This window comes from Haliaeetus leucocephalus, unplaced genomic scaffold, assembly GCF_000737465.1.
Source record: "Haliaeetus leucocephalus isolate CR32 unplaced genomic scaffold, Haliaeetus_leucocephalus-4.0 Scaffold1, whole genome shotgun sequence".
Classification (NCBI taxonomy): Eukaryota; Metazoa; Chordata; class Aves; order Accipitriformes; family Accipitridae; genus Haliaeetus; species Haliaeetus leucocephalus.
Genome location: NW_010972437.1, coordinates 14,108,623 through 14,131,372, shown reverse-complemented (window position 1 = coordinate 14,131,372; position 22,750 = coordinate 14,108,623). Strand labels below are relative to the sequence as shown.

At 34.5% G+C, this 22,750-nt stretch overlaps 1 protein-coding gene across 4 annotated transcripts in view; it reads right to left on the bottom strand.

The window, feature by feature from the left end:
• The window catches only part of LOC104831609 (sodium channel protein type 2 subunit alpha-like), a 49,727-nt gene that overhangs the window by 11,751 nt on the left and 15,226 nt on the right, over positions 1 to 22,750 (bottom strand). For all 4 annotated transcript variants that reach the window (XM_010567293.1, XM_010567317.1, XM_010567308.1 and 1 more), the window contains exons 12-19: positions 21,390 to 21,522; positions 20,330 to 20,568; positions 18,338 to 18,511; positions 16,826 to 17,182; positions 14,452 to 14,904; positions 5,949 to 6,066; positions 3,859 to 4,013; positions 2,465 to 2,638 (exon numbers count right to left, since the gene is read on the bottom strand). In XM_010567293.1, coding sequence (XP_010565595.1) covers positions 2,465 to 2,638; positions 3,859 to 4,013; positions 5,949 to 6,066; positions 14,452 to 14,904; positions 16,826 to 17,182; positions 18,338 to 18,511; positions 20,330 to 20,568; positions 21,390 to 21,522 — 1,803 coding nt within the window. The remainder of the gene's footprint in view (positions 1 to 2,464; positions 2,639 to 3,858; positions 4,014 to 5,948; positions 6,067 to 14,451; positions 14,905 to 16,825; positions 17,183 to 18,337; positions 18,512 to 20,329; positions 20,569 to 21,389; positions 21,523 to 22,750) is intronic.

Below are 22,750 nucleotides of genomic sequence, written 5' to 3'. Positions count from 1 at the left end.
TACTTTTGTGGAAGAGAGGGTCTAATCCACAAGAATTTTTGAAACCTTCAGTACAACTGGATTAACAGCTCAAAAGCCGATTGTCCTGCTGTTTTCTGGTGAGAGTCAATGACTTTTGTCCTCACTGAATCTTCCAGTCCAGATGGCTGTCTCCTGTTGCCTTTACACATGAGGAAGCCTTATGCAGATTTCTCTCCTCTAAGGGTAGTTCAAGCAAGCTGTCACACACTACACAATCCCATGTCTGATCTTTTTTATTATACCCTTTTAACTTGCACATGGAAAGCTGAGCAAAACCAGCATTTGTATTTGTTTTGGGGTTAATTATCCTTTTCTGGAAACACTGTGAACATCACAACGGGTACGAATTTCTGTTTGTAGCTCTTTCCCAAGTAGGGGACAGCTGAAGAGTTTAGACCAATAGGTACAGAATGGTTTGCCTAAAAAGATCCTGTAAAATGTTGCCACACTGTGAAACATTTAATTAGACTGGTACTGGTATGGCAAATTTGTTCAATGTTTAGCTGGGTAAAGGCACAGGACAGGAAGATAAAGCAAAGAGATTTGAACAGTTGAGGGCAGCACACTGCCTGCTACCTAACCAACACGTAAAATGCCAGCAATAAGAGAAAGAATTAAAGTTGCTTGCTACTAGCTGAAAACAATAACAAGTAAATCTGGCAATAAAGTCTGAAAAAGCTAAGCAGACCACCACTGACTTTTTCAGGGGGATGGGTGTGGTGGGAGGAGTGGGTTTACAATACAGGTGGTCAAACACTGGAAACAGATTGCCAAGTAGGGTGGCAGAATCTCCATTCAAAACTGGGTGTCACCCTGAGCAGCCTAATCTGACCTTGAGGTTAGAACTAATTTCTTAGCTGAGCCTGCTTTCAAGGCAAGGAGCTAGACCAGAAAGCTAGACCACCTCCAAAGGTGCCTTCCAACTAAATTTGTCTATGATCTGCTGCTATAGGGTCATAAGATGTAGGCATTCCAAGCAAGAGATGAAGATGGCTACATGAAAGCACTGAAATCACTGGTAAAAGGAATAGCCCATACTATCCATATGGAGATATGGTATACTTTACTAAGAAGAATTCATCTTAAACACAATTCAAAGGGGAGAACTCTTATACTTACTAAGTTTCTTAAAGATCAATACATCTGTTCTGGGAATATATGCTGACTTTATGCTTTGTATAAGTATATATTGGGTCTTCATAACAGAAGAAATGGAGAAGATATGAAAGGAAAAAGCGGAAAATTGAATTTCCCAGACAGAACATATGTTATTTCATGTCATTGAGTTAGCCCATTTGCTCAGAATGGGAATTCTGTGTCCCCACCCTATAACTGATGCTAAAAAGAGAAGCATAGTTAAGTGAGGAAGACTGATAACAAATACCACTTGTGCCTTTCCCTCCAAAACAACCTATTTAAAAAAGAGCATTAGCTAAGTTTCTATTCTATTGGTAGGGGACAAAATTTCTGTCCTAGATTCCTGATTCCATCTGATTAATAGAGTTTTCCCCTGTCCGTTTGCTGAATTTCCACTCAAGTGTCTACACAAAGAGAAAGAACTCCTTTATAAGAACATATCATACAATGTCACTAATTTCATTAATTTCTTTGGAGTGCAATTTCAACAGTAATTTTATCATAATTGTTGAAAAACATTAACTCTGTCACCTAAAACATGGCGCTTTTTTCTGTTATAAGAATTCAGAATTCAGACAGGCAACGAGTGGCATTCTCCATGATCGGAGACAGAGCCAAACAAAACCAAAATAATTTCAGCTTCCAAAAAGTATCTTTAGAAAGTCATGTGTCAATGAAAAGTGCAAGAGTTGCAGCAAAATTAGCCTTGCAGCCTAGTACACAGTGAGCCCCATAGCAATCAAGATGAGCATTGCGAATGAGTGATTCCCACTTTTTTTATATCGATCCATAGGCCACCGCTTTTCATTTTCTTCAATCCTTCTTCTTTACTCCAATTGCTGCCTCCTTGCCCCCACCCCTCTTCTTTTGCTGTCTTGATTTCCTGATAACATTCACACCTGCAGCTCTTTGCCAGTGATTCATTAAGCCCGGGATTAACTGTCCCACCCCAACCCCATGTGCTCACTTATATTTCCCTTCCCTTCTGTGTCTACTTCCTCCTTGTTCTCTGTCACCAAATCCAGATGATTGAAGCCCAATCAGCTGATAGTCCTCACTCACTCATTGGGACACAGTGCAGTAAAACACAGACAGAACACATGGAATCAATGATAGCATAAATATAAAGGCAGATTTAGTTACTCACTGAATAATTACAATGGAATCTTATTCACCAGTATGGCATTTTCTGTTCTTTTAAACCCAATTTATATTCTTCACTGTATATATATGTATCAGATTAGAGTTACATAAAAGAACCTGCCTAAACAACAGAAATAGGTTACTTAGAAAGTATAGTACCTACACCAACAATCAGGAAGTCCAGCCAGCACCAAGCATTAGTAAAATAAGTTTGAAAACCGTAGGCCACCCATTTTAGCACCATTTCCAGAATAAAGATGTAAGTGAAGATTTTATCAGCATATTCCAGTATGATTTTTATAGTCTTGCGCTGTTCAATATATATATCTTCAAAAGCCTGTGAAGAATGGGTTACATATAAGTCAGATATTCATAGCTCTTTGCAAATTACAAATTAAGCCAAAAGAGCTGAATTAAAAACAGCAAAGTAAAATCACTTTCAACTTCAGGTGTTTTACCTTGAAAAGCCAGCATGAGCAGAGATTACAACTGCATTCCTTCTGAGTTTTAGATTTTATCATTGCCTGATAATGGTATTACAATGTAATAACTGAAGTTGCCAAACAGGGGTTTTAGAAATTTCAGTAATAGTCAACACGGAATTATAATTTGTCACCCTGAAAAGCCAGTCAGGCTCAGTCAGAAGGCAGTCTCTCGATTATAATAAATTCAACTAACAAAAGAGAATAATGAGCTACAGTAACCTAACATTATATTGCTGCTGATCTTTGCTGAATTCCTATATCGAGTGTTGCTGGCAAGGTTTTAGTAGCAGAAGGCTACAGGGGTGGCCACTGTGATAAGAGGCCAGGGGCTGTCCTGTGCTGGCTCCACAACGGACCCACCACAGGAAGCAGCTGAGCCCATCAGTGTAGCTGGTGGTGCCTCTGATATTTAAGAAAGGGCAAAACACCACATGGCAGTATGAGGACCGAAGAAAAAAAGTTAGAGAAACTACCCTGCAAACACCAAGGTCAGAGAAGAAGGAAGGGACATGGTGCTTCAGGTGCCAGAGCACAGATGATAACAGTATATATCAAATCCTACATCAATCACCAACTAAAACCAACCCAATACTTAGTAGCTGTGTGAAGGACTAAATGTCACTAAATATAGTATAAAGGAATTAAAGGATTCCTATGTAACAGTCTCGAAATACTAAAACTAAAGCAAAAAATTAACTGAGAACATGATGAATTCAGTATCTGTACTGCTTTTGGGGACAATTTTAACTTAAAGTAGAAGAATTGTTCCAGTTATTGCGTACAATTAATTTTGTATTATTTTTATAATTTCTTAAACAAGATTTGTAGTGTAATCCTTTTCATAAGCACTCTCACACACACATATCACCTTGTATTCATCAAAAATTCACCTGCAGAATTTTAACGACTTATTTTATATGCACTACTCAAAATATTCTGGGAATTTAGTTCCAAGCTCTCTTTCAAACCAACTTTGTATTTTATTCTTAATGAACACAGATATATTATTAATCCTATCTCTGATAAAACGTTTTTTATAGGTACTGTTTCTATGGGTGCAAGCTCTACTTACCAGAGCACCACTGCTGAGAAGAATCATGAAGACAATGAATGTTTCAAACCAGTTGTGTTCTACTATCTTGTAGCAGGTTTTTCGAAGGTTCCACCAGATTCTTCCTTTTGTACTTTCCATACTGCCTTTACAGCATTTAAACTTCTGTGTACAGCCTAATAATACAATGACAAATTGTTATACAGTAGAATTTTCATTATCCTGAAAAAGCAAAATCACTCTTAACTAGCTACTGTTTCACAAGGTTCAAATTACTTCAATTTATGCTTCAAATTACTGCATGCTACTTAACGCATCCTTACCTTCTTGATTTGATACTTTGGATGTAGGAAAACTTGCATGTACACAATTTTTCTACTACCCTGACACTACATCAAGCTTAGAATAAATAAAATTTTTAAAAAAGTCATCTAATTGAGCTAATTTTCATTTACAAACACATTTTAAAGAACTATTTTTCATTTATAGACAGATAATCAAAGAACATATGAGAAGTGTCAGGGAGTAGAAATAAAGAGCATAAACACATAGCAACTTTCACATGACCTAATTCAAGAGTACAGCAGCTTCTTTTAAAATTACTTTTGTCTCTCAGCTAAGGTTCAAATAAATCATGCAGATGTAAACACCCTTTATTTTATTATATTATACTGAGGAATGACCTCTGCTTCAAGGGCTGACTAAGGATACCTCTTTCATGACACAAACAACTGATTTAACTGGAGATTGTGAGAGCTTTTCCATGTAGCACAGATTTGTGGCAACCATCCACAGAATTGTGCCTCACCGTGGAGAGCTCCCTACCTTATCATAGGGCCTCAAGGCACCGTTTTCAGTGAACCTCAATATCTGCCTGGCCAACAGTAGTCTCCTTATGTCTTTAAAAATGACTAATCACGTAGAAACATAACCAAGTTTAAATGATTGTAATGGGTCCCAAAGGCAGCATTCCAGTTTTCCTGTGAGTGTCATTAAGTCCATATGTTACAAGTAGGTTACACTATATGTCATCAGCTCAGATAAAACAGCTACCACTGTGAAGAGCATGATTTATCTTACCTTCAACTACTCAAAATGCCTACATTATGGAAAAATTAATCTTATGCTCAAGGATTGACAGACATCACATAATAAAAGGATAAGGAAGAACTGTAACATAACATGAAATTATTTGTGAAGTGTACTTTTTTTTTTTAATCAAGAGCTTGCTATATCAATATAGCCACACGTTCCAAAACAATTTTGTTTTTTTAAAGATGGGTGAAATAACATTTCAAAGGACAAGCGACCTAGCCTAAGTCAAAGGTGTCTTCATAACAGTAAATCAAAAAGCATGGATAACATAGGAGAGTTAATCCTGGAACATATTTTGCTTTGAATTACTTTAATCATGACTTAAAAGGAAAGTAAGACCTGTAATACCACAAAAATGGGAAATACATTCCTATACAGTAATTTTCACTAGTCCTTTAAAGAATATAGCTATACAGAAATAAAATAAATCAAAACTTCTAAGGACATGCAAATATGCTGTTAAGACTTCTTTACTTGAATAAAAACATAGGATCTCATTTACCTGTTGCATCCCACATTATATTTATGCATCCTCTCCCTCCATTAATGCTGTAATATCAAGATAATAACTCTACTGTTTGAGTCAAACCTTCCAAGATCTGAATCATCCACTGGATTGCTTTCTAGCACTATGAAGGGACTGTGGGTAATTGCATGATTCTGGTTTAAATCCCAGTGGAGTGAACCTGGTGTAGGGTTTGGTCTTGCAGATTTCACCACTGAGAATGTCATTTAAACCAACAGCATTACTGACTGCTGAGAATCAGTTTACAGAATTGCATCTAGTGTTTATTTTAAAATATTATAAATGATTGCATACACACATATTTAACTTTGCATCACACAAATGATTCCACCGACTTCCGTACAGCTATCTACAACAGGCAAAATAAATCATATCATAAGACTTGCAAACTAGGCTCCAGGACTGCTGTAGCAAATAGCTTCCTTGAACTGCCAATGCTTGTTGCAAACAACCAAAATGTAATTGCTAACCCCAAATTTTATTTCCATACCTTCTGTAAAGCATGCCTGTAGCTCTGATGCTTTTTCTGGTTCAGTTTCAGCTTTTTCTTCTCCAAAGAGAGCTAAATTAACTGTACTTCCTTCAGATGAGCTGGAAAAATTTAGCTTCTGAAAATAAAATTCAGTAACTTTACTAATATTTACAGTTTTAGAACTGTAACATAACTTTAAGCATGCAACACTGTGTGCAAGTAATAAGAACAATATTTGTCACCAGAAATACACACAAACATCCACATATAGCAGTCAATGCTGTTGAAATGTGCATAAATCATCCACTTTCTACCTAGAGATTGCAAGGCATATCATGTAATCTTTCAAGGAATTTCAGAATTTCTGGTCTAAATATAGTACAGCATTATCATTCATCAAAATTAACTACTACCAAGTAGATTTTCTGATACATATTCTATTTATTTTGTTTTCTACTCTTATTTTCTTACTATAATTTCTCTTGCTACATTTTAAACCAACATGTTACACTGTATGCTTTAAGACGATGCATATTGATAGCTACTTTCGTTAGAGCAGTCTCTTCAACTTGAAGACAGTAAATTCTGACAGCAAAAAACTTTAAATTGTGAACTGTCAGGGTAAACTGTCCAAGGGAGAAAATGTAGCAGATTTTTAAGGATTGATTTTAATTCAGTGCCTGTTATTCATAATATAAAAATAAAAGAAATTAATTATCAGTTCTTTTTCACTGACATCTTAAACATCAGTATGATGCAAGCTAACCACTTCTGGCATATAGGACAATTTATAATAAAATTTGGTTGCCTTTGACCACAGATAATTTAGTTATTTTTCATTTTAAGATCAATGATCTAGATTGGAAAATGCTAAAGTAAAATCAGGATTAACAGGAAACCTTGTCTCAGATGTGAATTTGAGCATTACCCTCAACACATTCATAAAACAAATTAAACCTGCCCTATCTTAACCCGTAATTATCACTACCATATGAACACCCTTTATGTTTTTTCATAAATACTGTTAAGTTTCAAAAAGGAAAAAGTATGATAAATACATTTCAACTGGCATTAATTTGCATTCTTTTTTGCCAATGCACGTATGTATTACATTGTGCATTCCGAAACTACCCATTACTCTGGTACGCAGTTAACACCTGAAAGAAAGGATTTTTTTGTTTGTTTTAATAATCAAAATTACATAAGTGACATTAGTACTAAAAAAATTACTAATAAAAGAGTAAGCCTTAATTTATTTTTTCTTCTGTAATCTGCATGTGTATTGCAAAAATCCAGAGACTGGAGATCTTAAAGGAAGATGCGGTGTCCTGTATACTTAATCTGAGTATGAGTACCAAAGTAAGTCAAAGTAGTTTTGGTCACAGCATTCTCTGACATTTTACAATGTTACCAAGTATGTAATATCAGTAATGAATTCACACAACTAAATGTCTGTAGGGAATGATGTAAGCACACTTTGTAAAACAGCCTCAGTTTTGCAGAATTAACACCATTTTCATTAATTTAGCTAGACTTGCATGATTAAGAGACATTTAATATATAAAAGCAGACAAGTTACAGGCACTACGCAATCAAGCTATGTTTACACCTCAATTGCAAAACATGAAAGGACAAAATTATTTTAGGTATTAAATAATTAATTTTTTTTGCTATGTTTTTGAAAGAAGACAGAGACAATTTAGTAAGAAAAAGTAACCCAGTGTTCTGCATTAACTTTTTTTATTAAAAATGATTCAGTAATACTGCCTAATTTGCTGTTACTTTAAAAACTGATTATCTGGAATACGACCCCCAAATTACTCATATTTAATGCAAACACCTCTTTTTCATTTTTCATAGCATTAATTTTAAAATACCAATATTCACAGCAAACATCTTCTCCTATCACTAATTCTACTGAACCTGAGGATAGCACTATATACCACCATCATTTTATTAATATGCTGCTTTCATCATTCCATGACATATCACATATATATTGCAAAATGTTGCAGCAGTGGTGGGTAAACTGAAATAATGAATTGAATTATAAATCAAATTACTAATTTTAAATATATATATTTTAAGAGTAAGGAAGTTTTGTGTCATACTGCCAATAAAAATTAAAAACATGAAGTACCCTGGGTCATTTGAAGTGTAAGCTACTTAGTACACTGTTTGAGGAGATGACATGAATTTAAATGAAAGAATACAGATTTTTATGAATTAACAACATTAAAAGATGAACAACCATAAGCGGAGAAGAAACTTAAAAGAATCAATGCGTTTAGAACATGACGCTATATATCTCATTTAATACATGGTAGAAGAATCGGAGATTAGAGAATTTTTTTTATTTTTAATCAAGAAAGGCAATTTTCTTCACTCTAGAAATCAAATTAGAGGCTTAATGAACTATTTTGATATAAAGGACAGGTAGCCTGGTTCGCTCTTTCTTCTAAGGACGGTGTAGGATATAATCCTGTGCTTGAAGAGTTACAGATTTAAATAAACAATGGTTCTCTTTTTGAAGTGAGGTGCTCATATTTTTCACTAAGATGAAGGTATCAAACAGCAAAAAAACCAGATGGTAAAAAGCAATATGCATAGAAGAGTTTCCTGTTCTAAATAAAAATTCAGTTAGTTCCTTTGCTATGTATAAAGTTCACAGAGATCTAACTGATTTTGTGAATCACACCAGGAACAGGACTTTTAGGAAAGACAGAAATGTTCATCCTTCACCTTCCACGGCACTTAGCTGCTGTTCAAAGTTTACCAAACTAAGATAAAAAGGCCTCCTTGTATATACACTAAGCACTGGATTGAATGGGTCAACTCACGTACTCAGAAGTTGATTAGCTGCCTTGATGTTTGCAAATCAGCAGCTAAAACATTGTTAGAGAAAATTCCCTCAACATAATACCTTTTTTTCTTTTTCACTGTTGGCAGTGAAAAGCTACAGAGATTTTGAATACATTAATTTTTTCAATACAAATATCTACTGTACTGTTACAAGGTCAAAAATTGGAGCTCATGACTTCCTTTTTTCCTGAAGGAGTCAAGGTATGATGGCACAAATACCTGCAAGACTAATGTTATTACTACAAATTGTCCCACTGAAGCCACTTAGGATTGCTTGAGGTAACTAGTAAAGAGTCAATCTTTAGTGAGCATCATCTTAAAAATAATAATTGAAAATGTACAAAAAATTGCAGATAATGACTGCAAAGAAAACTCCATAATAAGAGCTAATAATAAATAGGCTACTGATTATTCACACGGTGCAACCTACTGTGCATTCAACTTGTAAGTCACTCACATTTTGATATTCAAATAGTAAAGGAAAATCTGACATGTTTCCCAACCTCCAAAGCAAAGAACAAACGTACCAGCAATACAGCTGTTAATACAAGGAATAAAAGGGAAACATTGTCTTGTGTAATTTTGATAAAACAAAACAAACCCACAGGAAGACTGTGCTACATATTCTCATCTTTTCACTTACTAAGGATCTCTCTTTTTGCTTTTTAATTTAAGTAGACTGAGTCTCTTTTTGCTGGAGAAGGAGATAAAGAACTGCAATAAAATGTAAAAGACAATTGTTGATAACAGCACTTTGGAGAGTATGTGCAGGAACCTCTTAGAAAAGAGGATCCAAAAATATTACTACATAGAAATGCAACAGAAAACCTTAGCACGCCTGTGTTATGCTGCTTATATTCCAGCAACTGAATATTTTCCTGCTTAATCAGATCTATTTTCAGCAGGAAATACTTCTTCAATAAAAATAATCTCATTTTTCCATTTAGTCTCAACAAAAGGACAAAAAGCACATTTTTTGTAATCATCATCTTCACTACATCAGCTTGACATATCACTGAGTATGGTACTCTTCAGCATAAGCACAGTTGGTAAAGTCACTTTTATTAGGATCTTTTTATTTATCTTTTTCTGAAAAAATAAAAGTAAGTATGTCTGTAAATAAAGCTTGCAAATCATTTACCTTTGAAAGGAACCCAAAGTATTGTCCATAGAAAATACTTGGGTTTTTTCACCAAACTAAAACCAAAACCTACCTCTCCTAGTCTATGTAATTTAGAAAAAAAAAAAAAAAAGGCATGCATATCTATTAAAAATAAAAAAGCATCACCTTATTATGCAAGGAAGGTTACAGTAAGACAATATGACATCCAAATGAACAAGATTCAAGTATTTTTCAGTCAAATGATTACAAACCCCTGCTTTACTATTTTGCATGCTGTTCTACACCTGTTCAGATTCACGACAGCAGAAGCTTGAAGCAGTAGCAGTGCACATAAACCACATCCATCAAATCAGAATCATCCCCCCATACTTAGCACCAGTAGGATGGGATGCTACCACATTCTACTCTCCCCTACTTAAGTGCCTTTTCTGAAATCGTTTGGAAAAATCCTTAGAAAGACATTTTTCCACTCCATCTTTCTGAATAACTTACAGGTCCCCGTGGCACAAAAGTGAGACCTGAAATATTTCCAATATATAATAGACTGCAAAAGAATATACAAAAGATAATTGAGGATTCCACAACAAAACTAAGTGAACAAAATTTATATTTGGAAAAGGAATACCTCAATGACCTGTAAATGGCAAGGAGCAGAACTGCCCAACTATTCAAAACAGATCATCAGGAATAAGAAACACAGCTTGGTACAATTAAGGTTTGTTTTACAGTTCTGGAGTTCCTGAGTTTAGAGGTCTGGGAGGGTACTAGTTCTTATTTTGTCTGTTTAACAATTGTCTTAATTTTAGCCTTATCCTCGATGTTCCTAATTTTTATATTTTTTCTTGCTTGAACTTCCTTATTTATATCATTTTAAAACACCCTGATTTGTTTAGACACCTATGTAGAATCCTACACAGAATTTTTGCTTGAAATTGTTTATTCTGTCTTTCTAAAAATGAAGCAACTGGATTAAGTTCACAAAGAGACAATTATAGATGATGAAGAGCAAAACTGATATAAATGATTCCCTAACTTTGAATCTTAGACATACACAAACTTCATGAGTAGAATATAACTAAATTATTACATCCATATTCAAAAGGACTATGCATATGTATAAAAAAAAATATTTTTGATTGTTCTGAGGAGCATGTCTTTGATCCTATATTTTAGCTTCTCTTATATGAGAAAACTGGAATGCAAATTATAAAAACATTGTGAACAATCATGAAACAATTTATATCAAAGGATATAAACATTTTAGCACACAAGTAATTGTATATATGTAGTATTACAAAGGCATTGGTCAAATGAACATGATCAGAGAATGTTCGTAATTACATGACAGCTAAAAACATGGTTCAACAGATGAACAGAAAAAGTCAAGTGAAGATTACCTTTCCATTTTCATAAAATCATAGGCTGTTAACCTCTTTTAAGCTTGAACAGTCTTGATACTTAATAATTCAGTTAACAATATAAAAACCTACAAAGCATGCAGGTTATGCCACAGAAGTAGTACAGAAAATACCAAAGACGTAACAAGGAGAGAGGAATATGTTGGGGTTGCCCTCAACCATGCTGTGACGTGAGTCATGGGACTCAGCTTACAGGGCAGCTGAGCATGTTTCCACTACATTGCAATGGATGAGGAAAAATATATTGTAGCGGAGTAGCATGCAGGCCAATCAATCTCAAAAGTGATCATATACGTATGATTTGTTTAGGTAACCTGTGTAAACATGCTGACACGTTGCTCTGCCTGGTTAAAAAGCACCAGATCTGCATTCTTGACTGATCCAGCTTGATTCTACTCCTGTGAGAAGTAAGAATGGTACGCAATGAAGTTAAAACACGGTACCCTTTAGGTGTTTGAGTTCTGGAAACAGCAGAAGTATGGATTCCTACTTATTCAAAAATGTGTTTTCTAGATGTGTCACACATTTGCAAAACATAACATTTATAGCTGTTAATTAGAGCTTTAAGCATATCCAAAGACATACTGAAAGAGGTAAAATTAGCAGAATATCTGAAGCTCACAGATGTATATTGGACTTGGACCTGAATTTAAAAAAAAACAAAACACCAACCCTCAAACAAACAAACAAAACAAACCCCCAAACCCCTCCACCTCCATCCCCCCAAAAAACCCGAACCAAAATGACAGACAAATACACCCACACTATGTATATTACAGCCTTACGCATCCCCTAAATGGTAGTAATTAGACGTTTAAAGTAACAGAAATATATTTTTCCTTGCATTTCATTCTCAAGGTTATTCCTGGTCTTCACTAGATGCTAAATATGTATCTAGGATACACTTTCAGAAAGAAGCCACAGGCAAAACAAAATGAAACAAACCCATCATACCAGGTCAAACACGAAAACTTCTGGGCAAGCAATTTTTCCCAGCATTGTTAGCTTTTTTTAACTGCATGACTTAAAAAAAAAAAAAAAGTTTCAAATAGTTTAAGGTGCATTATGGACTGTAATGGAAATACAGCAATGTAAGAACAAAACCCCATGCCTAGCAATAAACCTGCATTTCCTCAAGTACCTCACATCTATCTTTTGTTAGTCTTCTGGTATAGATCTAATCTCACTTCTCACCAATGACTTCTCAAAGGCTCATCAAATAATGTAGCTATCTAACAACTCCAACATAAACTGCTCCCATTTAAAGGGAAAGTCTGAAAGAAAGGGCTGAAATAATCTACAAAATGAGCAATTACCTTACTGACTATGAACTACTGTACATGAAATGTTTTTTTGTTGTTAATTTACGTATCTCCTATGGTTGTCTTTTAACCATGGCAATCCTTAGCTACTTTTCCAAATCTGAGTGGGTTAAAATTAATACTAGATAATAGTATCTTATAAACAGCTAATGCTTATGTTTAATCTTGAATATCAGAGGTGAGAAGGCATAGATTTTGTTACCCCACTCTTAAATATAAAATAGTGAAAATGGGTGTCATTGATTGCTGGATAATTTCCAGGTAAGAGATTTAACAGAGTTATCAGAGAAAGAGTAAGAGCAAATTACCTGGATTCATCAGATATTCCTTCCACAAAACTAACTTTATTAAAACACACTAAGAAGGCCAGTATCCTTAATTCAGATTAATAATACGTAAATATGTAGCAGCTGTTCAGCAGACATTATAGCTTCCATACAAAGTGCAGTTAATACTTTAAAACAAATTATGAATATTGTTTGCTTTGCTTTTAAGAGGCCTCTTCGTAATCTAAGGTCTTCTCAACTGAGAGGTCAACATAATATATGCAATAACAGAACCTCCAAAAAGCAGATGGAAGAAATCAAGTGTCAGGAAATGAGCTGCTGAAATAAAAAAATAAGTGTAATACTATTGAACACTGCACTCTACAATAAAATAAATACCTAGAAGAGTCACCTTATTACACCTTTTAAATTTAAGTTTAATTTAACTACATTTTGCTAGACCAAACTTATTTTCTAAAATTAGGAAAGAATAATGGGCAAATTCATTGCCAGTTCAAAACAAAACAAGCAAAAACCTAAAAAGCCCACAACCAATCAAATAAAAAACCCCTCAAACCCCAAAAGAAAACAAAACAATCCAGACAAAGCAATCCAGGCTGGAGTACACCTGTCGGCACAAGCGTTGACACTCCATTAATGTCCTTGTGTCTTCAGGTGCCAGGGGAGCTGATACCAGACACAGTCTGCACAGGAGCCACAGCACAGCAATCTGAATTCTCAAAAGTGTCTCTCAGGATCCTGCCGAAATCCATGATTTTCCTTCCCCCTCAGTCTGCAGCTGCTGACAAATGACTGCTTTCCTAAAGCTCACCCATTTTAAGGTCAGGCAGTTGTATTTGAAGTGATGGGTTCAAAATTCCCACAAACAAGCAAGAAATTAATATTTTTTCATTCCGTAATTCTAGTTTTTCCTCATCATTTTTACTTGACATATTCAGTTTATAATACTGACATTGTTCCCTTGGCTTTCCCCCATCATTTTAACTTCAGAACTTGGCACCTGTTATTACTTTCATTAGCCTGAGTTAGCACCTCTGTTAGATTACCCAGTACAAATAATGCTGATTTCTGTAGAATTCAGTGAGCTTTAAAAATCAGATGGAAAGGGCATTAATATTCTTTATTAATATCTCCTCTAATCTTTTTTAATAGCAGTTTACTTTCATCCTTACTTCATGGAAACATTATGATTACATATATTAAAAAAAAAAGTCTTTTGTCTCTGTTTATTCTGTACGTATATACTAGTTTGTCTATCCAACTAAAAATTTGGAAAAGCTTGTTTTTCAAAACCCTTTTATAAATGGGTTCATATATGTTTATACAGGTCTGCCTGAATTTCCTACTCTCTTTAGCTCCACTTTCCCCACTTCAGTTTATTCACTCTCAGTACAGTCCAACAATATCAAATTGGAATCGCTTTCAATTTCTAAGCAGGAAGAGCCACATTATTAGAGAATACAACTGGTATAATTCATTCATATAAAATATAAAATATTTAAATTTTACCTCCTTGCTTTCCTCCAAATCTGAGTCACTGCTAAGCTCTTCTGTATTTAGATGTTCAAAATCAGATTCTCCAACAGCTATTGGTACTGTAACAGTAAGGCTTGGGTTGTTTATGAATGATGTATAATCACTGCCACCTATAACAGTGGCCATTCCATTCTCATTTTTGTGATAATTCGTATCTATCCTTATGTCAGCGATGGTACAGTTGGAAATGCAATGGTCTCTCTCATCGTTCAACTGATCTGTTGCTGTTCTTTGATTTACAACAGCTTGTTTCCTACAACAAGACTTTTGGACACATTCACCTGCTTTTTTCTTCACGTAATCTATTCCGTTCTGAATTCTTGCAACAGCAATCTGTAAGTTGTTCATTTCATTATCATCCTCTGTAGGAGAAAGGCTGTCTGAACTAAACGAACTCAGCAGCAAGGCCAGAAAAAGGTTCAATACCTTAAAAAAAAAAAAAAAAAAAAAAGACAATACAGGTGAATTTTTCTCACTCAATTTTTCATTCACATGCTTCTTCGATCACCCATTATGAACTTAGGCTTCATGTCTTCCTTCGCTGTATACGATTCTGGAAATTACACAGTAAATAAAATGTAAATGCAATTTAAATACAACACCTGCCCTATATCCCAATGCAGGGGTTTTTGTGGTTTTGCATTGCTGTATGACTATGAAGACACTCATAAATTCTTTTTCTGCTCATGTTTGTGGAAGGTCAGAAATGAATGATTCTTTGGTACTGACTGTACAGATCCAAAATGTTTACTTCTCTAGCACAGAGAAGCACTCTGCAACAGAAGACATAGCTGATCTGTGCAGAAAACAGCTTGCTTAAACACTGGTCCAAACTCACACAAAAGCTGCTGTATGCAACTTAAAAAAATGTGAAGCACACCCCATCTTCTAGCCCCCAAGCCATCCTCTTATGCCAAGACAAAACATAGAATAGATATCAGTTATACAAGCCCAGAATTTACCAGGAGCTGAAATGGTACTAGGATAGCCAAAGCAGCAGAGTACCAGCCCCTAAAGTCTTCAGATCAGCTCTTCTATGCAGCTTTAAAGACAACAGAGTAAAACTATGTGTTGGGAACACAGAAAGACAAGTGGTAACAGAGCCCTGAACATACAGCCAGGATTGTCTACTGTAAGAAATTCTACTAGAGCTATGGTATAAAATCAGAATACAGTAAATACTCTGGAAGAATTCAGAGATTGCTACTTCATTCCACAAAGTTGTATCTTCAGGTTTAGAAAACTATTTAAGGCGGACATTTTGTTTTGTCAACCAATTTCACAGTTCTCTTCATTATAAAACAACAGAATTGTAGAAAATCCTGGAGCAAATGGCTGTGCTACTAGTAGTAATGCATGACTGATTTAAAGGTAATTAGCTTATTTCTGTTGTTAGAAATTTTATTCCTAAAGAATGACTCCAGGATGGCTAATTTAAAATCTCTTTTGCTACTGACAGTTGCCTTAAAGAAAAGATGTAGAATAATAGAGGAAGACTCAATAGGCAGTGAGAAAAGCACAGCAAAAGGTGGAGCAATGAAGGCCTCAAATACTGGTGAGTTAATAAATACAAAACATATTTAAAAAGATAAATTTATACATAGTAATGGACAAACTGGTACAGATCTGATGCTTTCCTTTCAAAGAGAAAAAGAAGAAGATATAATACAGACAGCTTTAAAAGTGTCTGTAAAAACACTTAAGAAATAGGAAGCAAAAAGCTGAAGAGGTAGAAGAAAATATGAAGTATTTGAACCTGTTTTTTCCACAGAACTGCTGCCTTCCAATTCAAGTTTCCTTACCCCATTTATGTAAAAAGTTGGCTGTGCAGCAAGCAGGGCTTAAAATGGCTTAGATTTCAGAGTCTAAGAATGTTAAAGCAGTTTTTTAGACAGGAGAGAGCAGAAAAAGTAAAAAACCTAGCTACATGTGATTGGAAGTGATGCCTCATCAGTTAGGGAGAAAAGTGCCTGCTATGTCCTCTTCTGCAAACAGCAAATTCCCATCCTGGGAGCACAACACCTGGGGAGCCTTTGCTTGCTCTTCTCTCTCTAGGTAACCAGGAGTAGTCCACAAAAACCTGAACACACAATGCTTCTCTCTCTCACCCATATCCTCTGAATTGCACTCCAGACCCCTGAGGGGGCCCATCCTCCAAGCTGAGGATTCTATATAGGATCAGAAATCTAACAAACAGAAAACTCCATTTCAGAACCCATACTGGTAACAAATTCAAAATCATAAAATACATATTTAAATAACACATCTAATAATGCCTAAAACTTCATTACTGGTTCCATTACCATTCTTTCTCTAAATGAATTCTCAAATTATTTTGGCTACGTACCACTAGGTTTCCAATCACCATGACCATCATGAAGACAGTAAGGCACATGGGTTGGCCTGCAACCTGCATGCAGTCCCACATCGTTTCTATCCATTCTCCACACAGCACTCGGAATACAATCAAGAAAGAGTGGAAAAAGTCATGCATGTGCCAGCGTGGAAGTTCACAGTTCTCAGAGATCTTGCAGACACAATCCTTGTAGCTTTTCCCAAACAGCTGCATTCCAACCACAGCGAAAATGAACACGATGATGGCCAGCACCAGGGTCAAATTCCCCAGAGCCCCCACTGAGTTACCAATAATTTTTATCAGCATATTTAGAGTTGGCCAAGATTTTGCCAATTTGAAAACTCGCAACTGAAAAACAAAAATACAAAGACATTATTTGCAGTAGTTATAAAAACACTATAGAAATAAACAGATTATGAACTAGTGCCTCTCAGCCATAACAAAAAGAAGAAACTTCAACATGATTCCAACAACCATAACTTACACAGAAACAGGAGTTTCATAAAATCCACACTTTTAAAGCATAATAAATGTCAGACTGCTCTTTTTCTGTGTAGCATACCTGTATTCTTTTCTACATGAAAGAAAAAGCACACTGGTTGAATTTGTTCAGATAGTGAATTCTAAACATGGCATACGTCTCAACCATTATGTGCAGAAACAAATTTAAAAAACCAATAAAGCTCAACAGGATTCTACTGAAGGAAAATAAAGGATTCTGAAATCCTTGAAGAATGAGGTCTTTCAAAAGAATACTGCCTCCAACAAATTTTAAAAGGATCAGACAGACACACATTCTGGAAATAAAAGCCAAACACAAGCTGTAAGTCAAACATTTCAGCTTACGAAGGGGAAAAAGTATAATTCATACTCTTTCTCACCCGTAACCCACCCAAAATAAAAAAGGTATTAACTATATTTTGTTTTCAGATAAAAGCAAAATGGAAATGCAAAATGGAAAGAGACCACAGGGAAGGAATGTCTCATAGTTCATTTCTCATTTTTAAAATAAAAATATTTTTCTAATAAAATAAAGTATTCCTTTTTTGCCAAGGTGGGAAAGAAAAATATTTTTTATTTATTTTTTTAAAAATATGAATTTTGTAACTCTACATTTTAAAAGAACACTTCTAGTCTTTTTGCAATTTCCAGATATGGAAGTAGACAGAAGACTACAAATGTTTTATTTATTTATATCTCTCAATATGCACTAAATAAACTGTACACTTCACTGTGCTTTACCCACCCATGTTAAAACAATTACAATAAAATTACAGCTCTTTCCCTTGAAAAAATGCTTAGTTGCTTCTGAACCATAAAATGACACACACTGTTCAGTGATAACATAAATAATCTTGTAAAACATGCTTGCAGAGATACTCTGTGATGCTTAGCAAAAAATATACATATTACTAAAAAGTGTCTTATTTACATGAGTACAGTTAAAATACAAATATAATGCATTAATTAATGCAGATATATTATTATCACTGATTTATTTACCAATCTGAATGATCGGAGAACGGATAATCCATCCACATTTGACAGAAAAAGCTCCACCAAACTAAGGATAACTATAAAACTATCGAAAATATTCCAGCCAACTTGGAAATAATAAAAAGGATGCATGGCAATTATCTTGAGAACCATTTCTGCTGCAAAAATTCCAGTAAAAACCTGAAGGAAGAATGTTTATTGTTACTTTATAGATGAGTATGAATAAGTTGAACCAGCAGATAAAGAACAACTTAAGAAGTAACAACCCTCTTACAGCAGGATGTCAGAAAGGAAAATTATCACAAGCTGAACCTCACCAAGAAGGTAAGTGGCAACATCAAAATGAGCTGTAGCATAACTGTTAACTTTTAAACCCAAGATACATTTAGTGACTAGTGAAGAATAAAACTATTCTTAACAGACCTCCTGTTTGCTCCTCACATCTGCCATCCATCTAATTAAAGGAACTTTCCTCAGCAAGATAGTAACAGTTGCTCTTGCCACAATGGAAGCTGCTTTAACAAAGGTGTGTGGAAAAATATGAATTAGTCATAACCTGGAGAGTGATGTGCTATTAAATGAAGTCTTCATGAGAACTCACAGATACAGTAAGTATATCTTCTCTCTCTAGCTGCCAAAAAAAGGCCAGTTACGCTAAGGCTCATGTTTGAAGTAAAACTCCTTTCTGCCTCTGAATGCCTCTGAGGCCTTCTGAAGCAGAAGACAAAAACCACCTCTGAAATAAATTTATTGTGTTTCCTGTAGATGTATGACTACCAGTATCTACAGAACTGCATAAATTATTATCTTTTACTAGAAAGATGAACAGACTTTTAAAAAGGCAGGATCATTTGACAGTCTTTAAAAGATAGTGCTACACAGTTCAAAAAACAAGAAATCAACTGCTGAGACTACACCTGTATAATAGTGGCATTTTAGCTGTCTGGGAGTAAACACAAATTCTTATCATTATGAAGGAACACTTATACTCACACAGCTCAAAATTAGATGAATATTAAGCTACTTCATCACATATGAAAGGAAAAAATGGTTGCGTTTCCTGGGTAAAACACGCAGGCATGATCACAAGACAGCCCTCTGCAACAGCTATTGATCCTCACCCATTCGTCCTCCCTGTCTTTCTCCTCAAATACTTCCTGAATCTATTTATAAACAGCAACGTGACATGATTATATTCCACTGATAATGATCTCTGACTCCAGGTTAAGGTGAAAACTTTGAACTATGTCTGTAATGGCTAAAAACATCAGCATACAATTTAAATGTTGACACATTAACAACTCGGGACTTAAACCTGAACACGTTCCCAACATGTACTAGAATTTCATATATTCTAATAACCAAATTGTTTTATTATTCTGCTACATCATAATCACCAGAACTACCACTTATAATAAACATAGGTTAAGAAGTACAGCACATAACATTATCTGTATTATTGCCATTATAAAACAAACAAACCAACCACCCCAAACCCAACTTACAGACCGTGTCCACTAGGGAACAAACAGTCTATATCAACAGACACTCTTGGATTAAGTCACACATTCTTCAGCTTCCAAATTGTTATGGACCAATCAAAGCAACATTCTTCATGGAAATACAAAAATAACAAAAAAAATAACAGTGCAAAATCATAATCCAAAATAATATCCAATTCTTCTTGTGTTATCAATGATACAGTAGGAAGGGATCTAATGTGGCTCCAATGTTTTTTGCAATACTAAACAAAATCAAGTCAGATTTCTTTTGGATTTATGTCATTCAAACTCTGGTGGTTGAAAACTCTATTTGCAGAATTTTTAATATAGAAATCAACCTCTTATATACAACATATCTCAAATGGTATTTTTAGACTATTTTTAGTACAATTAAACCTTTATTTTATGGGATGATAATAAAAATAATAGAAGTAATTCTATTTCAAAGAGACACCAGGTTCCAACTGTATCAAAGGATATAGTTGGATGGACTTACCTGATTTCCTATTTTAAGTACATTACTGAATTCGTCAGTCATTGGATAATGTTCCATGGCCATAAACAGTGTGTTTAAAATTATGCAAACAGTGATAGCTAGATCAACAAGTGGATCCATTACAATAGATTCAACTACATTCTTTACTTTCAACCAGGGCTCCCAACAATTCCAAATTAAGAAAGTGTGGGCAAACTTATACCAGCAAGGTGGACATTTTTGTCTGGATTCTTCAAGTTCTGGCAAAAAAAAAGAAATATATAGTGAACAAGTTTTGAAAGATAATTTTTGGTTACCTGCTTTTTCAAGTTTTAATCTTTATCCCTGGAACCATTAAGGATGTTTGGAGGAACCTCCTCAGATTTCCAGGAACTTAAAACTTACTGCTGCTGACTGAAAACATTTTTAGAAGACTAGAAGAAAAACCTCAGGAGTTTTTAGCTAATAATTGAAAAAGTTGTCTATTTTTAATATCATATGATCTTGTTTAAAAAAAACCCCAAACTATTTATGCTTACATTTAGGGATAGTTTTCTCAGTAAAACTTCCAATTTCACAGTCCTCTCAAATGTTTAATTATTTATTTTCAGCAAAAATAAGATTAATTTCACCATAAACACATTTTTGAAAACTATTCAAGCTTTTTCAAGAATTTCACTAGTAATAATTTCACAGTTCCAAAGAATCCTACTACAAATTTCCTTCTCTGTATTAACTAAGGCCTGGCCTTTAAACTTCTGTAACATTTTTACAGTACAGTTAGTGGAAAATTTATCACAAGGCATATCTTCCAATAACTGTACTGTTAAACATGAATAACTTGTATAAAACACATACAGATTATCTATTTTAAACAGAATGTGTTTCTTTGTTTAGCCTTCTTATCAGATTCCTTCAATTCTTTTTTCACTAAGTACATGCACTTTTGTTCTATTATTCAGCTTATGTATTTGCAATGGCTATATATTTTTTGTCTTCTGTATTTGCACTATGATATAATACCTTCAAGCAAGTCTAAGACTATGTCAAGAAAGTTCACGCATCTGTAGCTATAACACACCTTCCATTGTATTTGTGATAATGCCAGCTATACTCATGGCTCTTTCCCTTAAACTGGGATCCTCCAGCAACTCCACTGGTATTTGATATGAACTTGCACGCCTCTTTTTTATTTCTATTTCTGTAGTAGTGCTCTATAAAAATAAAGGGGGGCATAAATTAAATTCAGCTTTAGAAATACTGCAAAACAGGTATCAGAAAGACTCTTCAGTTTCAATGAATTCATAATATATAAAGCTTTGTATTTTAGTGCTGTTACATCAGATTCTTTTCCATTATACATATAACATAAGCCTAATTTTTTTTTAAATGGCTATTTTCTCCTTATACTTCTGAATACTGTTAATACTTACAAAATACTAAAAAAAAAATTTTGATATTTACTTCCCAGATTACCATTGCATTACAGTTAACTACCATTAACTCCACATTAGACACAAAGAAATTTCGGAGGAGACCATAATCAAAGAAACAAACCAAGACTGTTGCAGCACTGGAATCAGAAAAATTCCTAGTTTCATGCTTTCTCTACCAATATTTCACTTTTAAACTAGTTTAATCACAAGATATTATAAATACGTGATTCATGCTAGGAAGTTTTCTGCAATAACAATTACTCTAAAAGTAATTTTTATAGATCAGTCTTGATCTCTATATCCTTTAAATTAGTTTTGAATGGGTATCTTTTACATTGAACAGCTATAATGTCTGATTCATTTTATTAATTTCAACTGAAGAAACAAAAGAAGTCTGATTTAACTAACCAAAAATTGAAAGTGTTTTATTAAAAAAATTGAAAGCTGTGTTATAGTTATATCGTTGAATACACCTCAATTACAAAAAAGTTTTGAATGTATGAGCATGAGTAGATTTTCTTCCAGTAAATTAAATAAATGCATGAAAATGAAAGTATAATTAACTGCAAGAAGATTATAAACTGTAAGGAATCTGGCTGATAACTGTAAGGAATCTGGCTGATGTACTTTCAGATGCTGTGACCTGTGTAAAAATTTTTGTTTCAATAAAAGAAGGTTTCTAGAAAAAAACATGCAATGGATCCCTCTGCTCCATTCCTGAAGCAGACTGAGGGAAAAGGGAAAACTGATCAGAGGGAGAAATGGATGAATTTGCATGTACTCCTTTTTTTTTTAATTATACCCTGATCCTAGGAAGTGAAAAACTCAGATCATCTCTGAGAGTCAGGAGAAAAAGAAAGGTTTCAGAGCTTCTAAAACATCAACATAATCTCAAAGGCTATGCTACATTTGCACAATACCAAATATACAGATGAGGGAAAAAAGTAGAACCAGGAATTTATTGACAGACAATTAGGAAATACATTTAAAGGGAGGCTAAAACCAT